General features: G+C 44.2%; 1 protein-coding gene and 1 pseudogene across 2 annotated transcripts; both read left to right on the top strand.

Annotated features, from left to right (window-relative positions):
* The first annotated feature begins 4,202 nt into the window (after window positions 1–4,202).
* LOC310799230 (translocon-associated protein subunit alpha-like) lies at window positions 4,203–11,895 on the top strand. The gene is made up of 9 exons (XM_083661804.1): window positions 4,203–4,336; window positions 5,894–6,015; window positions 6,158–6,251; window positions 6,469–6,596; window positions 8,878–9,012; window positions 9,164–9,240; window positions 9,430–9,508; window positions 10,232–10,325; window positions 10,723–11,895. The coding sequence occupies exons 1-9, from the start codon at window positions 4,267–4,269 to the stop codon at window positions 10,785–10,787; spliced, it is 864 nt and encodes a 287-aa protein (XP_083517930.1). The 5' UTR covers window positions 4,203–4,266; the 3' UTR covers window positions 10,788–11,895.
* Window positions 11,896–12,948: 1,053 nt separating this feature from the next.
* On the top strand, window positions 12,949–16,365 carry LOC310799372 (neuritin pseudogene; annotated as a pseudogene). The gene is made up of 3 exons: window positions 12,949–13,000; window positions 14,149–14,302; window positions 16,140–16,365. The product of its transcript is annotated as a neuritin pseudogene (transcript).
* The last annotated feature ends 458 nt before the right edge of the window (window positions 16,366–16,823 follow it).

Genomic DNA, 16,823 nt, shown 5'->3' with positions numbered 1-16,823 from the left:
GCCTGCATGAAAGACGCCAGTGTGTTTATGTTTTTAATATAGTCATATCTATGGTTTATAACGCTGCCACTAATCAGAGGCAGAGAGGGCCAGGGGTGGGTTATGCCTTCGCCGTCATCCAAAAAAAATATCGCTTCCGGTAAGCTAGCTAGCTAGCTAATGTTAGCTGCTGGTTGGTTGGCTAACTAGCGAATGTTAGCCGTTAGCTAACGTTAACACATTAACTAGACAAACACAGACATGCAGAGCTCCAAAAACAGAGCAATTCGTGATTTTGTTACTGTAGTTTCTGCAGAGTAACGTCCATGTCACGGATCTGACTTATAGTGCAGTAACAGTCAGCAGCTATGATAGCGCAGCCAGGGGGGGGAGGAAGTCCATATATGGTCCATCCGGTCATGGGTCATAGGACATTACGTCATCACAGGATAACGCGATTGGCTGGCTCAGATCTGTTCAAATCTGAGCCAGCCAATCACGTTGTCCTGCGTTGTTTGAGACGTGTATAAAAGGCGACCGCGGATGGGGGTGGGTGGGGGGAACCAGAGGAGAGCAGAGGGGGGAGAGGGGGAACCAGAGGGGGGAGAGGAGAGGGGGAACCAGGGGGAGAGGGGGGAGAGGAGAGAGGAGGGGAGAGGAGAGAGGGGGGACCAGAGGGGAGAGAGGGGGAGAGGAGGGGGGGAACCAGGGGGAGAGGGGGAGAGGAGGGGGGGAACCAGGGGGAGAGGAGAGGAGAGAGGGGGGACCAGAGGGGAGAGAGGGGGAGAGGAGGGGGGGGACCAGAGGGGAGAGAGGGGGAGAGGAGGGGGGGAACCAGGGGGAGAGGGGAAGAGGAGGGGGGGAACCAGGGGGAGAGGAGAGACCAGAGGGGGGAGAGGAGAGAGGGGGAGAGGAGGGGGGAACCAGGGGGAGAGGAGAGGAGAGAGGGGGGACCAGAGGGGAGAGAGGGGGAGAGGAGGGGGGAACCAGGGGGAGAGGAGAGACCAGAGGGGGGAGAGGAGAGAGGGGGAGAGGAGGGGGGGAACCAGGGGGAGAGGAGAGAGGGGGAACCAGAGGAGGGGAGAGGAGAGAGGGGGAACCAGAGGAGAGGAGAGCAGAGGAGGAGAGGAGAGAGGGGGAACCAGAGGGGAGAGAGGGGGAGAGGAGAGAGGGGGAACCAGGGGGAGAGGAGGGGGGAACCAGGGGGAGAGGAGAGGGGGAGAGGAGAGAGGGGGAGAGGAGGGGGGGAACCAGGGGGAGAGGAGGGGAGAGGGAGAGGAGAGGGGCTGGATCCCTCCAGGGGCACTGCCATCCCTCTGGGGGGCCCTGGTAGTGGAAGCGATCATCTTGCTCTATAATGACCAGAATGGGTGTTGTTCAAACTGAACATTTATTTCTTCAACATGCTGCAGCAGAAAGGGAGATAAACAGCGGACACTATTTTCGTAGTTAAGCTATGAAGTAGCCTACTTCCCTCCGCAGCATCGTGACATTGAATGAAAGTATAGGCTCGTTTGAGATGACTTCTGGCTCGCCTGGGAAGCAGCCGAGAGCAGCAGAGTGCAGTCAGCAAATTAGAGGCAGAGAGGGGCGGGTCATGCCTTCGCCATCATGGGAAAAAAAAGATTGCGTCCCGGAGCTAGCCTGAGAGGCTAATAAAAGCTACATGTTACAGAGTAAGCTGACTATCAGTACGTTATTGCACGCATAGGCCTATCTTTACATTTAAACGTTTACATAGCAAAAATAGAAATAGAAGTAGGCTATGTCAGTGTTTTCCCCGAATAGCTGAGAAAGTGGACACTGTCAATAGTTAGCACTGTGAAGCTGATACAATTCAGGTGGCGGTAATGCAACATTTAAGGATGCCAACCGCCATAAAACACAGAAGAAGAAGCTGAGAAAAAGGAAGTGCTGTGGGGTTGCAGCTGGTGAAAACCGTCTATAGCTTATATTGCTTCCTGTCTGTTGCCATAAAAGACATAACAGTCTAGACAACAACTGGCCTGGATCTGATGGTTCAGCCGACAGGTGCTCATTAGTGGGGCAGGTAATGGTGTTAAACAAACAGGAGGTCTTGCTTGATGTCAGTCCCCAGGTTTTGATGCAGACTACCATGGAATAAAACTAAAGTAAAAGTCGAGCACAAGGCGAATAAACACACCAACGTGTATCGACCTGCTAGGTCTTCATCAGGGTCTGGTCAACACATTATCAGTCTGGAATATACCAGCTGTTGTGTTTGGGGCCAGAAGATGGCGCCAAAGAGCATGGGTTATAGGTTTACAAACATACCAAAGAATGTGAACATACAAAAAACAAGTGCAAATATAATAGCAAACAGTGATATAGCCTACTGTAGATACATTCAGTGATTACTGAAAAGGGGAACAATCCCAACGAATGTCAAGGTCCCATATTAGACACCGAGGATATCCAACTGATACCATGTCAATAAATTAAATTAGTCTCAAAGAAGACAAAAGTAAGGTACATACATACACAATGAGACTTGCACTATCCAAAAAGGAAAAGGAAGAATTCTAGGCGCAGATAAGCAGAATTCAAAATGATAATAATTATTGTCTAGTTACCCGTACAGTGACAAAATAGAGCAAGCAATCAAAAAGACAAGTACAGTGCACTCCTCTTATAGTGATCACCTTGGGACGGATCAACTTTATCACTTTAAGCGGCTGATCATTATAACTGATTTTTTTCCTTTTCTTTATTTCTCATGCAGATTGCCATCTAATTGACATTTGAAAATGTATTACATGAATAGAGTACATATAAAGTAAAGGAATGTTATTGACTTTAAAAAGCCATACAGTAAGTTAGGACTCCAGTCTCCAGATGTTTCAAACACAGCAGTCTCACATAGACAGAGATGCCACCATCTCTCCACAGACAGAGATGCCGCGATCTCTCCATATACAGACAGACATGCACCGAGTATCACTGCTGTATCTCATGGGCTCATTTTTGGCAGTTTGTAAGTAAAAAAAACAATAAAATGACTGTAGTAAAAAAATCCATTGTTCTTAGGTCGGACAAGGCCGAAAATGATCACTGTAAGCGAAGTATTGATCACTGTAATGGATTATTTAAACAGCATGCGTATAGGAATGATTCGGGACCAAGCTTTTTGATCAATATAAGCGGTTGATCACTATAACCGTAGACTCAGTTCTCAGTCTCTATCCGCTTCGCTCAGTACTATAACCGTGATCACTAAAAGCGTATTCCACTGTACATAACCAAAGTATGTCACAATTTGCAATGTGCTCGAGGCAGAAAAAATAAAATGTATATATATACATATCATTTTCTAGGGTGGGCCGAAACCCGCACGCAGCTCAGCCGCTGCCCCCCCTCCTCGCAGCTCGGCTGCTGCGTGGCCTCGCCTGCTCTATTGGCATGCGCAGCACACAATCGCCTGCTCTATTGGCATGTGCAGCGCACAATTGCACATCTTTGCATCACTGATGACATCACTGTCACTGATGATGTCACAATGCCTATGACATCATCAGTGCCTATGAGATCATCAGGGATGTCATAAGATGATTTTGGTCAATAATGATGTCACGTTGACATCACTGATGATGTCATAGACATAGACATAATCAGTGATGTCATCAGTGACATCATTATTGACCAAAATCATCTTATGAGGTCACTGATGATGTCATGACATAGGCACTGATGATGTCATAGGCATTGTGACATCATCAGTGGGACAAAAATTTAAACAGACAGATAGACAGACAGCAGACAGATATTGCCCACTTGCTCACTTTTATATAATAATAAGGAAGGATAAATAAGCACCGAAGAACAAGTCCTACTGATGACATAGTCATCAGACACACACACAGACACCACCCACTTAGCCCATTTTTACCTACGAAGAAGATAGGCTACTATACAAATATTAGCGCTAACGGTGATGATGCCATAGCCTACTACAATAAGATCACAGTGAATTATATTATAAATATTGACTACCACAGAGTAGGAATGCTACTGTCTGATTCATTTGACTTTGTTTGATCATAAATGTGAAATTGTGACGAAGTTGTATAGCCTGCCCTACACATTGTAAACTTGCTGTCATTATTGTATGTATACTTGCTGCAATAAAGTTGTTTAAAAAAAACACACATCTGTACAGTCTAGGCGTGTCTACGCTCTCTCGTCCCGCCCCTTTTCCCCCGCCGCTGTCTTCTTCTCCGGACTGCTGAGTGCTGATGTGTTACAAACTGCAACCTTGAAGCCTGCAAAATGTTTCATTTCGGATCCAAAATGCTTGTCCTTTTCCTGCTGGCCTTCCCCTGTGGATTGATATCCATCGGTAAGTCATTTGTTGCTGTGTAGGCGTGTGAAGGAGACAAAGTATAACTTGATGCTTTAGCTCGACTTGTCCGACACTTCAAAAAGTTATCAGCCTAACATTGACGTGGCATATTACTCTTTCAGCCAGTAACGCTATTCTCCCTGAATGCACTGCTATAAACTTACTGTACGCGTCTGAAAGTTACTGTATCCATAACGTTAACGTTTACAGATCAGATGATGACGTTTCCTCTTAAATAAATGAATGTCGTCTTCTAGCTATTATTAAGCTATACATCGTCTAACCTCGTGTAACGTTATGCCGTGTAAAACTAGATTTGAACAGCTCTCTATGGAGTTTACATGTGTTTTCCTCACAGATGGCCTACTATAAACTGAGTAACGTTATGGATGCAACAACACACACAGTGAAGCGGTCCCCGCTCCTGGGACACGTCACCTAGACACCAGTGGGTCACAAACGAGGGTCCGAGGACTTCCAGACGTCCCTAGTAACAGTAGTAATTAGACTATCATTGTCTTCACTAGAAATTAGCACAATTAGGGAATTCATTATATTGAGTATTATTATATGAGTATAACCGAAGTATAACTTAAGGGGGGTCAAAGCACAGATCGAGGGCCAACAGCAGGTTTACCTGTAGGCTACTCTGTATTAGTTGGAATGAAAACTCGAATATTCTTTGCCACACATTGTCTAGTTGTTTACAATAATATAGTTCTGTTATAATTCTGTCTTCAAGACGTCCAAGTCATATCTAACTGCAACAAATTGGGTCATATGGGGCAAAGTCTCCTGCTTTAAGCCACTGACACTTCACTGAAGGTTACAAAAAGTGCTGCTGGATTTGCATAAAATTGCATAGAAAATGTTCCATTTGCCAGGAATACCCAAATGTACACCATTATGTTAAAGAAAGATATCACATAATTTAGTAGTGTTATTATTCATAACATGTATCCCTGGGTAGTTTGGTGTCCACCTTTCATAGAGAAAAGTTTGTCCAATAGTGATGCTCATAAATGATTGGCTTGAAGTGGATTTATTCAAATCAGTAATATTGTCCATATTGTTGGTTCCATTTATTTATGGCACAGATAGTTCAGGAGAAGAATGGTCGTGACTATCTGCTGCTGTTCAGCACAAATTGGCTGCCAGGAAGACAAGAAATTGGGAATACTCGCTTATTGATTCATTTAAAATTGCATTTGAACTCTACTACCAGGATCCATAAACAAACATGTTTTAGAGCATTTCATTTACTACTTGGTATCGCCTGTGCCGTCAATATCTATTCACAGAAGGATCATTTCTGGCTAGTGTTTTGATCTTCCAACTCCATAACAGATGATATACTATTCTGCAGAGGCCAGCAAGTTATTTTTATAGCGTTGCCACAGTTTTTCAACACTTTTCACAGCTTCTCATTCGCATAAGTAATGAATGCAGTGTGGGGCTCTCTCCACATCCAGCAGCCAGCCTTTTCCTGGGGAAAAATGAAACTTCCAAACACCATTAGTGTTCCTAACAATCTGTCGGTCTTTTCCAACCCAGGCTCCGTTTCTGCCGACTCGGAGTCTGCTGAGGACATCGGCCCAGATGCTGCAGTTGATGAGGAGGAGGAAGAGGAAGAGGAGGATGAGGTGCTCGTAGAGGAAGATCAGATACCAAATGTGGTACGTGTCTTTAATCAAATTGCATTCGAACATAATTATGCAATTTCCCCTTTTTAGGGATTAATCAAGTTGAATCTTTCTTGTTGGCTTAGATTTTGCATTCAGACTGATGGTTACAATGTCATTTTGCGTTCACCCTCAGGAAACGGACGGCGACTTAGATGAAGATGCTGAAGCTGCTGATGTAACCTCTCACCCTGATGCCGACACAACCATCGTCTTTGTGACTGGAGAAGGTCGGTTTTGCAGTCATTCATTGACCTCCTGACCTACACAGTCACACTACAACTATTGAGAGAAAAGAGAAACATGTAGTCACGTTTTTTAAATCTAATACCGTATTAAAGCATAAAGTGGATATGACATCCTGAGATGCTCTTATGTTTTATGCAGTGTCTGATGTTGAACCGATGCTTTATTAATTTGAATTATGTGTCTTCATCATCAATGCAGAGTTTCCAGCCAATGAGATTGTGAAGTTCCTGGTGGGTTTTACCAACAAGGGGAGTCAGGATTTCTCTGTCCAATCACTGGAGGCCTCCTTCCGTTACCCGCAGGACTTCCAGTTCTACATTCAGAATGTAAGCGGTCTCTGAAAACGTTTGTGCACGCTTTTGAGTTTGACGTGGGGTTCAATTTTAAATTTTAAATTTTTGAGATCTACAAAAACTACTGTATTCCACTTCTCAAAGTAGAAAGAAAACAGAATTTATATGGAAGTATAATAATCAATGGCAGTCCACCCAACACCCAAAACTCCTGTTGTGGAGCATTGAAGGTGGCCAATATCCACGTTGTAGGCAAAAGAACAACAATTTTGAATGGGAAATATTTGTCCAATGTCATAACTGTAACCTAAATATTGAGACTGAATAACATGATATATGGGTTGATCAAATATATGCCACCATTAAGCACAAAATAAAACAAGGGCTTCTACTGTATAGTGCCAGTCACATCCTCTTCAGAATCAGAATCAGAATCAGCTTTATTGGCCAAGTATGCAAACACATACAAGGAATTGGGCTCCGGTTAGCTTTGCTCTCAAGTACACACAGAGTACACAAGTACACACATATAGAGAAAAATAAAAAAGGAGAAAGAAGGTTACACATAGTCAAGGCAAGAATACTTTGTAAAAAATACTTTGTAAAAATACTCTTTTTACAGTGACTGCTATATACAATGTGGTGACTGTGCTATATACAATGTAGTAAAGTGGCTATTTTTAAATAGGAATATATTAGGGAGTGTACAGTCAAAGTGTACGGTAGGTGTGCAACAACGTTTGTGAACAAGGTTTATACAGATATTGCATTTTTATATATGAATATATAAAAATGGGGTTAGGTATACGAACCAAGGGATTTCATCCGCCATAGACATTTCTTAGAATGCTTATGAAAATAGTTTTACTTGGTCAAACCAAGCGATTCAGATATATTTAGATTTAGAATCAGGAGAGACCATATAACATTCTACGAAATGTCTATCGAAAAAAGAATGGTGGATAAAATCCCTTGGTTCGCATGTCTAACCCAGAAGGGGGCGTGACTTTTGCACTTTATAGTATCGCACATTTAATATTCCCCCCCCCCCCGATTTTTTATCCCATTTTTATCCCCCATTAGTGCTAACATAATTTATTTATCCTGGTTGCTACTCCACCCTCTGCCGATCTGGGGAGAGCCGAAACTGGCTCCATGCTTCCTCCGAGACATGGGCAGTTAGCCAGCCGCTTCTTTTCACCTGACAGAGGAAGCTTCACCGGTAGGACATAGCACGTGGGAGGTTCACGCTATTCCAACCAGTTCCCCTCCCTCTGAACAGGCGCCCTTAACGCCCAGAGGAGGAACCACATTAGCAACCAGGATATTGCATGTTTTGGTGAAGGGGGTTCCTATATGAAGGAAACCCCCGGGAGGCACGCGGAGAACATGCAAACTCCACACAGAAAGGCCCTTTTGACGACCCCACCCGGGCGGTGGGCACTCGAGGACATGCGGACGGGCACGCATTCCTTCAGCGTTCACATCGTCCCAGGTGGGAATCGAACCCAGGACCTTCGAGCTGTGAGGCGACAGCGCTTACCACTGCACCACCGTACCCCCAATAGTATCGCACATTTGACCACAACATTGGAAATAACGTGCTGTCTTTTCCCCTGAACACTGTGGTGCAGCCTAACATGCTGTGTTGTGCAGTTCACAGCTTTTCCCCTGAACACTGGTGTAGCCTAACATGCTGTGTTGTGCAGTTCACAGCATTGCCCCTGAACACTGTGGTGTAGCCTAACATGCTGTGTTGTGCAGTTCACAGCGTTGCCCCTGAACACTGTGGTGTAGCCTAACATGCTGTGTTGTGCAGTTCACAGCGTTGCCCCTGAACACTGTGGTGTAGCCTAACATGCTGTGTTGTGCAGTTCACCGCATTGCCCCTGAACACTGTGGTGCAGCCTAACATGCTGTGTTGTGCAGTTCACAGCATTGCCCCTGAACACTGTGGTGTAGCCTAACATGCTGTGTTGTGCAGTTCACAGCATTGCCCCTGAACACTGTGGTGTAGCCTAACATGCTGTGTTATGCAGTTCACAGCGTTGCCCCTGAACACTGTGGTGTAGCCTAACATGCTGTGTTGTGCAGTTCACAGCATTGCCCCTGAACACTGTGGTGCAGCCTAACATGCTGTGTTGTGCAGTTCACAGCGTTGCCCCTGAACACTGTGGTGCAGCCTAACATGCTGTGTTGTGCAGTTCACAGCATTGCCCCTGAACACTGTGGTGTAGCCTAACATGCTGTGTTGTGCAGTTCACAGCATTGCCCCTGAACACTGTGGTGTAGCCTAACATGCTGTGTTGTGCAGTTCACAGCGTTGCCCCTGAACATTGTGGTGCAGCCCCAGAAACAGGCGACCTTTGAGTATTCCTTCATCCCAGCTCAGCCCATGGCTGGTCGTCCATTCGGTCTTGTCATCCTCCTCAACTATCTTGACAATGAGGTAAGAACAATTTCCATGATTTTAACAAAGCATTTTTGGTGGTCAAAATGTCAAATGCGTCTTTAGTCAGTCATTTGATTGGTTTTCAAGGAGCACTTCAGTAAACTTAAAAAAATGTGTCGCTAACTAGTTGTGTATAATTGTTCTCCAGGGCAATGCATTCCAGACTGCCATTTACAACCAGACGGTCACCATCACCGAGCTAGAAGAGGGACTGGATGGAGAGACGTAAGCATTTACTCCACAGTCTATGTTGTGTATTGTATTATGTAAACATATATAAACATAGCTAAAGATGCTACTTGTTTGTATTCTGCCATGTAAGGGTCATGAAATATAATGTGCAAAAATACACATGAACCCAGTATTCTTGATTTCTGTTCAGTGATTTGAGGATTGATTTTGTTTTGTCTACAGAATGTTCTTGTACATCTTCCTGACTGGACTGGTGGCGCTGATGCTCTTTGGAGTCTACCAGGTCCTGGAGACGAGGACGGTATGTGTTTGTGTTTGATCCGCTTTGCTGTATTTCCCTCAAAAGTACTGATCTAATATGAGTTTAAATGTCTAGTTGGAAGACAGCAGTGAGTAATTGGTAATTGGTAATTGGATTCTTTCTTGTATATGTAAATGTACTGTATTTCCCTAACTTATTTAGCTGCCACCAGAAGCTGACTCTATTGGTCAATCAGATCAACCCCCCCCCCCCCCCCCCCCCCCCCCCCACCCCACCCCACATAGAGCAGCGGGACAGAGAGACACAACACCTCAAAGTTTCTCTAGCCACCACACTGGTGCTTTATCTCACTATAGGGCAGCAGACTTTCATGTAGTGATCTTGGGTCCTACAGCAATTCCAGGATTGGCAAATGATTAAAAACGTTTGACAAAAGTTTGACTCTTGAACGCAGCGAGCACATAATGTCTACATGATGCTATCTGACATGGTCAATTTAAAAGATAGCACTTTCCCAACAACATCATACAAAGAAAGGTTGATAAGATTGATTGAGTCCTACTTTAGGCTGTCACTTGACACAGTGGCACCAATCTGGTTGTTTGTTTCCATAAAATCAACAAGAGTTGGGATGGATTACATACTGTATCTTGTGTTAACAAGGCATATATATCGGCCCTTTAAATATGGATAAATTGAGACTGAATTATGGATTATCGATAGAGAAAATGTGATGTGTTGTTTTTGAATTGTGTTGTGCAGAAGAAGAGGCTCTCGGTGAAGATCGAGAAAGGCACTGGTGGGATGAGTGATGTGGACATCAGCTGGATTCCTCAGGAAACCCTCAACGTCATGAGTAAGTTTTATTTATAATACCCCCAAGTGTCACAATAGACTGAACCCTTTTCAGCAACTAGCAGTAATTATTACTGCGTTCTCTTCATATTTTTATTTGTTTGGGTGGTTTTAGTTTAGTTTTACTTTATTTATTTGTAAAATCAAGAACAACAACGGGAAATAAGTAGATAAAAAGATTGTGTAAGTAGAGACAAGAAACCCTAATGGGCTTATATGAGGTCTCTTACCTAAGAAATTAAAGTTAAGTTAAGTAACAATTTCATCAAAGCATACAATATAAACCAAAACAAGAGTGGGGGAAAAACAACCAAAATAAAACGCAATGCTCATGGTACTTTCATTTTCTCTGCAAAAGTGGCAACACAAATGGCTGATAATGACTTCCTGTCTTACAGACAAGGCCTCCCCTAAAACATCTCCACGGAAACGAACCAAGAGGGCAGCTGGAACAGATCAATAACCAGGCCATCATCATACTGTCTGTCGGACTTCCAAAGCTCATCTCCTCATTAGCCACAGTAACCCGACGCCCATTTACAACTGCTCAACAATCCTGGAATCCAATTTCCAGCTCAAAGAGATGCCTTGAATATGTTTGTATTGAGCGAGACTCTCACCTCCGCACTCTCGCCTGCCTGCACCACCAAGGCTTGCAGGAGCATCCAGGACTCTAGTGCGCCGGTCAGAGCGAGGCCATACACACACACACACACACACACACACACACACACACACACACACACACACACACACACACACACACACACACACACACACACACACACCACTCCTGCTGCACACTGACACACAACTTAAATTTGAGTTCACTTTGTAAAGGGATTTTGTGTGAAACTTAATAAAAGAGAAGACTCGGTAATGGAAACACCATGTTAACTCTGTGAAAATCAGGGTGGACATGGGAGACACTGAGAGAGCTGGAGGCACCACCTCTTTGCCCTGATGCATGCTGTGATCTCATAAGGTTACATTTAAGTTCATTGCCATTTTATTTGGATCCTTGTTATCTGCCTTATAGGGTCAAATGGACTGAAATGGGCATTATGACTTCAGTGTTAGTGTTCAAATGAGATGAACCATCCTAACAAATTCCTTTCCCTCAGGTATAGAAACACCTTTGTGCCATATCAGTACTGCATTGGCAGTGTCCTGCAAAAACCTTGTATCAACAAAAAGCAGATAGGATTATTTTTTGTTTTTCTCCACTGCTACTTTTTTTTTTTTTTACATTCAACAATATTTTTTCTATCTAGGTTTTAGACTTGTTTCAATATGATGGAACATTTGCTACATATATGGGGGGTGATGGCAGCTGCCAATTACAATGAAAATTCAAAGAGAAAGTTGGAGAGGTTTCTGCAGGACACTAACGATGCACCGGTTTTGTTCTCCTGTCTGTTATAAGAGGCTCAGTGGAGCATCTTAAACGTGTATTCTGTTCAAATGCTGCAACAGGATCAATTATGGCTTGTGGCCATACTGTCAGATTGCATGCCATAATTTGTGATCAAATGTTTTTTCAACCAGAATAAAAGGCTGAACAAATCAGACGTTTTGTCCAGTTAGCTGTTCTCTTGCCAGCATCATGATTCTCTCATCAGGGAAGGATATTGAGTAGACGCTTGAACTGCGCTTGACACACATTTTGATTGTCCAGCAGTTCCTGCTTTGAAACAGTCTGCAGTCAGGTGCAAAATAATAATAATGATAAATATGCCTATAATAAATACTGCAATTAAAAATAATTCCACTTATTTGCAAGAAACCGACAACTTCGAAACAGAGGTCATTGAAGGAAATGATAAGAAGAAAAAATACTCATGGTGTTCTGAGATACATTTTTTGAACTTGGAGAACCTTGAAAAACATCAAAAGATTTTGCAAAGATTTTTTTAAATTGGGATTCAGTCTATTTTGTTACACATTTCAACTTGTTTCATAGGCTACGTTTTAATCGTTTTAATATTTAATAGGCTATTACATCATGCAAACCAAAATGCAACACTCAATGGAAGAGTGGCTGTAATCACATCACACTTCCCAAGTAGGTATCAAGGAGGATTAACAGCTGCTCTTTTATCTGCTTCTTCTGGCGTGGAAAGTAGCCTACTGAACAGGTCAATGCATCACAGCGCTTTAAAAACTGAAAGCACATAGCAAATGGAGTGTAGAGTAGACGGATCTTATTGCCTGCAAATGTCACCGCAAAATTAATCGCGACCTATAAATAATAGATCAACAATATCAGTAGTACGATAAGGTGACCCTTGAACAGCGCAGCCTGCAGGCCTGTCGTGGGACTGTCGTCGTGCTCATTAGGGAGGTGCACGGAGCTGTCCGGTGCTGAAGGGGGGATGAGCTCAGCGCGCAATGGGGGGCAGGTAACGTGACGTCAGCAACCGGCCGGATCAAAGGCAAGACTGCACACACGCTAAGTGCTTATCGCTGCTTAATCACTGGCGGACTGGCAGAGATGAATAATGACCTGTTAATTAGCTCTTTAGGATAAGCAGCTAATACCAGTTAATGAACGGCTTGCCTTGGTCGGATCCGGTGGCTGGCTGCATGGATCGAGGCGCCCTCCGCTTGGCTTGAAATGGGATATGGGATTTTATATGTCGACGAAGATACGAAGATTTTTTGCGTTTGCCTTAGGTAAGGTAGGCTATTTCCAGCACCTCCATGTTTTCATGTGGACTACTGTAGTCCACTTTGGTTTGATGTCAGACTCAGAGGGAATCTAAGTAGCCTACATCTGCCCTGCTTATAGAGCAGCCCACACCTATTCAACATTGCCATTATACAATCTTTCATTTATTTCCCTTGTTGTGTATGATGGGAGTCAGTTGATCTGATCATGTTGCATGTTATGAGACCTGCCGTGGCCAGTATTGTAGCACACCCTTTCCCTGGGCGTTTGATATTGGGTGTCTATTATTAGGCTTGCGTGATGCTTGCTGTATATAGGCTACAGGCTTTTGGGACATGCAACATTCAAAATGAAAACCAATCAAGATTCTTTGTTGCTCATTTTGAAACAAACCTAGAGTGTCATATTAACGTGTTTTAGCACTTAAATTGGAACTGAATGAGATGTCAGCATACTTGCCATATCTTCCAATCTGCAGTGACCACTCGGACACATCTGCCATCTACCTTCCACTTACATCTGTCTAAATTCCTATTGCTGTCTCTTACCAAAATGACAGATATTCGTAAAAAGGTGGTTCAGGTTACAGCAATTGAAAATCATTTCTTTCACATAAAAGATAATGGCTACTTGCTATTGCTGAGTTCATGGACTTAACATTGAAATACTAATCAGCGAGGCATGGAATAAAATGTAAGAGAATCATTATTTTTCTCTACAGGCTGGGTGCTTAATAAAAGGTCACAAGCCAAGTCAGATGTATTGCTGGATCACAGTTTGCATGAGCATTTTGCATGAGCCTCCCATGATCATAAGCAGTAAGTGTGGGGGAAGCCCTGTCAGGAGAAATCCTGCAAGCCGAAAGCTAGACCGATTGAGACAGTTCCCTGATATATTTGGCAGATAGGAAAAGAAACACCAAATCGCTTGCAAAATCCTCTGAAGGATTCTAGAGAGCCGATGGCACCCGTTTCTGAATTTGAACTCCCAAAAGCAACAAAGGCATTGGATAACCTTGTTCTGGCATTTACCAGAGGGAGACAATGCCACTGATTTGTCTGTATGAGACTTGGTGGTTCCACAAGGGTGTGACATCGCATGGTGCCTGTAGGTTGGTCAAATAAGCCGTGTGTCACCTGTATGTGTTTTGCAGTGTTCCTGTCCCTCGGCGTCTCCGGAGAGTCCACAGATGTGAAGTGTGAGAACATTTATAAGGACTTCTCCGACTGTGTCCTGGAGCTGGGAGAGAGCATGGATAACTATCAGGAGAACGTGACCAGTGAGAGGGGAGTGGAGGCTGTGTGCAGGTGATGAGAATGCATTTATTAGGATCAGTTTGAGAGAGTGTGTGAATGGCATGCCGCACCATCCATTTGTGCACACTGGACATCATCAGTGTTTGTAGTGTGATACGGTGGTTCTCAGAGTGGGGTCTGGGGACCCCCAGGGATCCTTGCGGGGGTTCCAGGGGGTCCCCAGCAAAAACGGGGATAATTTATTTTCACTATAATCCCATCCACCATAAGTAACACAATGACAGAATGTAGAAGTATTTTGCTCATGGTTTTCATACACTTTCTGTGATGAAACATCTAAAAGCAAAAAGCTTAACAGATGGGGGACCAAGGGACAAAATCGTATCAAATGGGGGTCCGCGGTCTAATTTGTGTCAGTTCAGGGGTCCTCTTGACATGATTGACTTTGAGAACCACTGGTGCGTAGCGTCCCAATTGTCCTTATAACAGTAATGGGCAACCATCCTAGGGCTGAGAGTCACGACACTACAGGATCTGATTTCACTAATTAGCACAACTTCAACCAGAGAGGACAGAACTAAACAGCGAAATCAGTTGTGATAGTGTTCGGTTGGAACACAGTTCTGCATAGTACCCTTCGTTCTCAATGCCACTGATCTATAGTGCTGCGTGCATCAAATCCAGGTCTTAATTCTGTCCACGTGAAATAATGCATGGTTGACTGGAATGCTATGGGAAGGCGTGGTGGTGTCTGTCTGCATCTCTGCATCTCACGACAGAAGACTGGAGAGAGAAGAGAACAGATGCCGTAATCTCAGAGGGAGAAAACAGGAATGAATGACGCTGAAACACCGAGCCATTGTGCTAAATAATTTATGACCTTGCTGCAGTAATGAAATTGGGAGGACATTTTTGTCATTGTTACTGCCACCCCAGCACAGTATAGTCAAGTCAAACCAAAATTACACATAGGCCTTCTGTTGAAAATGGGCCAGCTCCAGTATCATCTCTGATATCATATCTGGTCTGCGGGTGATACAATATCAGATGATGTTGGTCCACTCCCACTGTATATCATCTCTGATATTGTATCACCCTCTGATGCGGTTACCAAGCTAATTAAAGCTCAGTTGGACACAGTTGGAGCCAGTGTTCTAGTTAATTCAGTATGTCTCGAGCCCGGGTCGAGTCTGGAGTCCACGGTGTTCGAGTGAGTCTGAGTCCAGGTCCGAGTCATGAAAGACGGACGAGTCCGAGTGGAGTCCAAGTCGAGTGCCCATTACCGGAGTCCGGGTCCATGTCCGAGAGAGTTATTGAATTGGGCATGAATCCACACATGCAGGTGGAGGAACACTTGTGCCTGCCCCTTGCACGAAATTGAATAATGTCACGGTATTAAAGGGATAGTTCACTTTTTTTTCAAGTCTAGCCCTATTTGCTAGTTCTTTCTCAACACAACCCACGCTGTTCCTCATAGTAGCTCTGGGAAGTTGGGCAAAAACGAATGTAAGTAGCAAATAGGGCTAGACTTAAAAAAAGTGAACTATCCCTTTAGCTAACAATATCTTATGCCAAATTATTAGGGCCTATTACCAAAAAAAAACAAGTTTATCAATTAACAAGTCCGAGTCTTCGTCTCCAACCTCCGAGTCCGAATGCATGGATGCTCAAGTCCAAGTCGAGTCACAGGTCCTGAAAATGTGTCCAGGACTCGAACTCGACTACAACACTGCTTCAAGCCACCATACTCATCTCAGTGATCGATTATTGGAGAGCAAATGAATGGGCAGCAGGCAGCGCGTGTCTGTCTGCAGAGTAGATGGAGTGCCTTGTGAAATGGCAGAGGGCCAGTGTTGACCCGCTGATCCTCTTGTTTTGCCACATGCAGCCACTGGGAGGCCTTCCACACGTGTGCCCTCACAGCGCTGTCCGACTGTCAGGAGGAGGTGGGCTCCATCTGGGAGACGCTGAGGGAAGACTCCAGGAAGATCCGCTTCCAGGGGAGCCTGTTCGACCTGTGCAGCCCCAGCTCCTCTCCGCCGCTGGCCGCCATGCCCCTTCCACTGCTGGCCATGCTGATCATCATAGCTGGACCCATTGGGTCCTCAGCATAGGTGGGGGTGGTGGTGGGGGTCTTCCTGAGCCCAGTTGCAACTTAAAGCCAAGGATTTAATTAGGCAGAATATTTTAGCAAAGATTATTTAAACCCAGAGCCATAGATGTCTGTGGCAAGCCAATAGATATTTTCTAATAATGTTTGAAATCCTCAGCTACTTCAGCTCGATCTTTCCTTATGCATACGAGCTAATGGAGTGCTTGACAAAATAAGATTTCTGCCAGTTTATCAGTCGAGGCAGACTTAAATAAACTCTCCATCTATTCTAGGGATTTCAAATACAAGTCTGATCAGCACAAATTCTACAGTCAGACTCTCTGGGTTACAATAGCAACATGCCATGTTATGGTATCACAATGGTTAGTTAAGAGCTACAGTGTATGTTCGCACCAAGCCACAGATGTTAATCGCCAGCGAGTTTGTAGAAACACAGCCTAGCCATCGTAATGCAATTAT

Source organism: Poromitra crassiceps (genome assembly GCF_964638095.1).
Source record: "Poromitra crassiceps genome assembly, chromosome: 27".
Classification (NCBI taxonomy): domain Eukaryota; kingdom Metazoa; phylum Chordata; class Actinopteri; order Beryciformes; family Melamphaidae; genus Poromitra; species Poromitra crassiceps.
Note: the sequence above shows the minus strand (reverse complement) of the source record. Positions and strands in the feature narration are given on the sequence as shown.

Coding starts and splice junctions, on each gene's coding strand:
- LOC310799230 (XM_083661804.1), top strand. CDS start 4,267: ATGTTTCATTTCGGATCCAAAATGCTTGTCCTTTTCCTGCTGGCCTTC. Junction 4,337..5,893: donor CTGTGGATTGATATCCATCG/GTAAGTCATTTG, acceptor TTTCCAACCCAG/GCTCCGTTTCTGCCGACTCG. Junction 9,241..9,429: donor GAGGGACTGGATGGAGAGAC/GTAAGCATTTAC, acceptor TTTTGTCTACAG/AATGTTCTTGTACATCTTCC.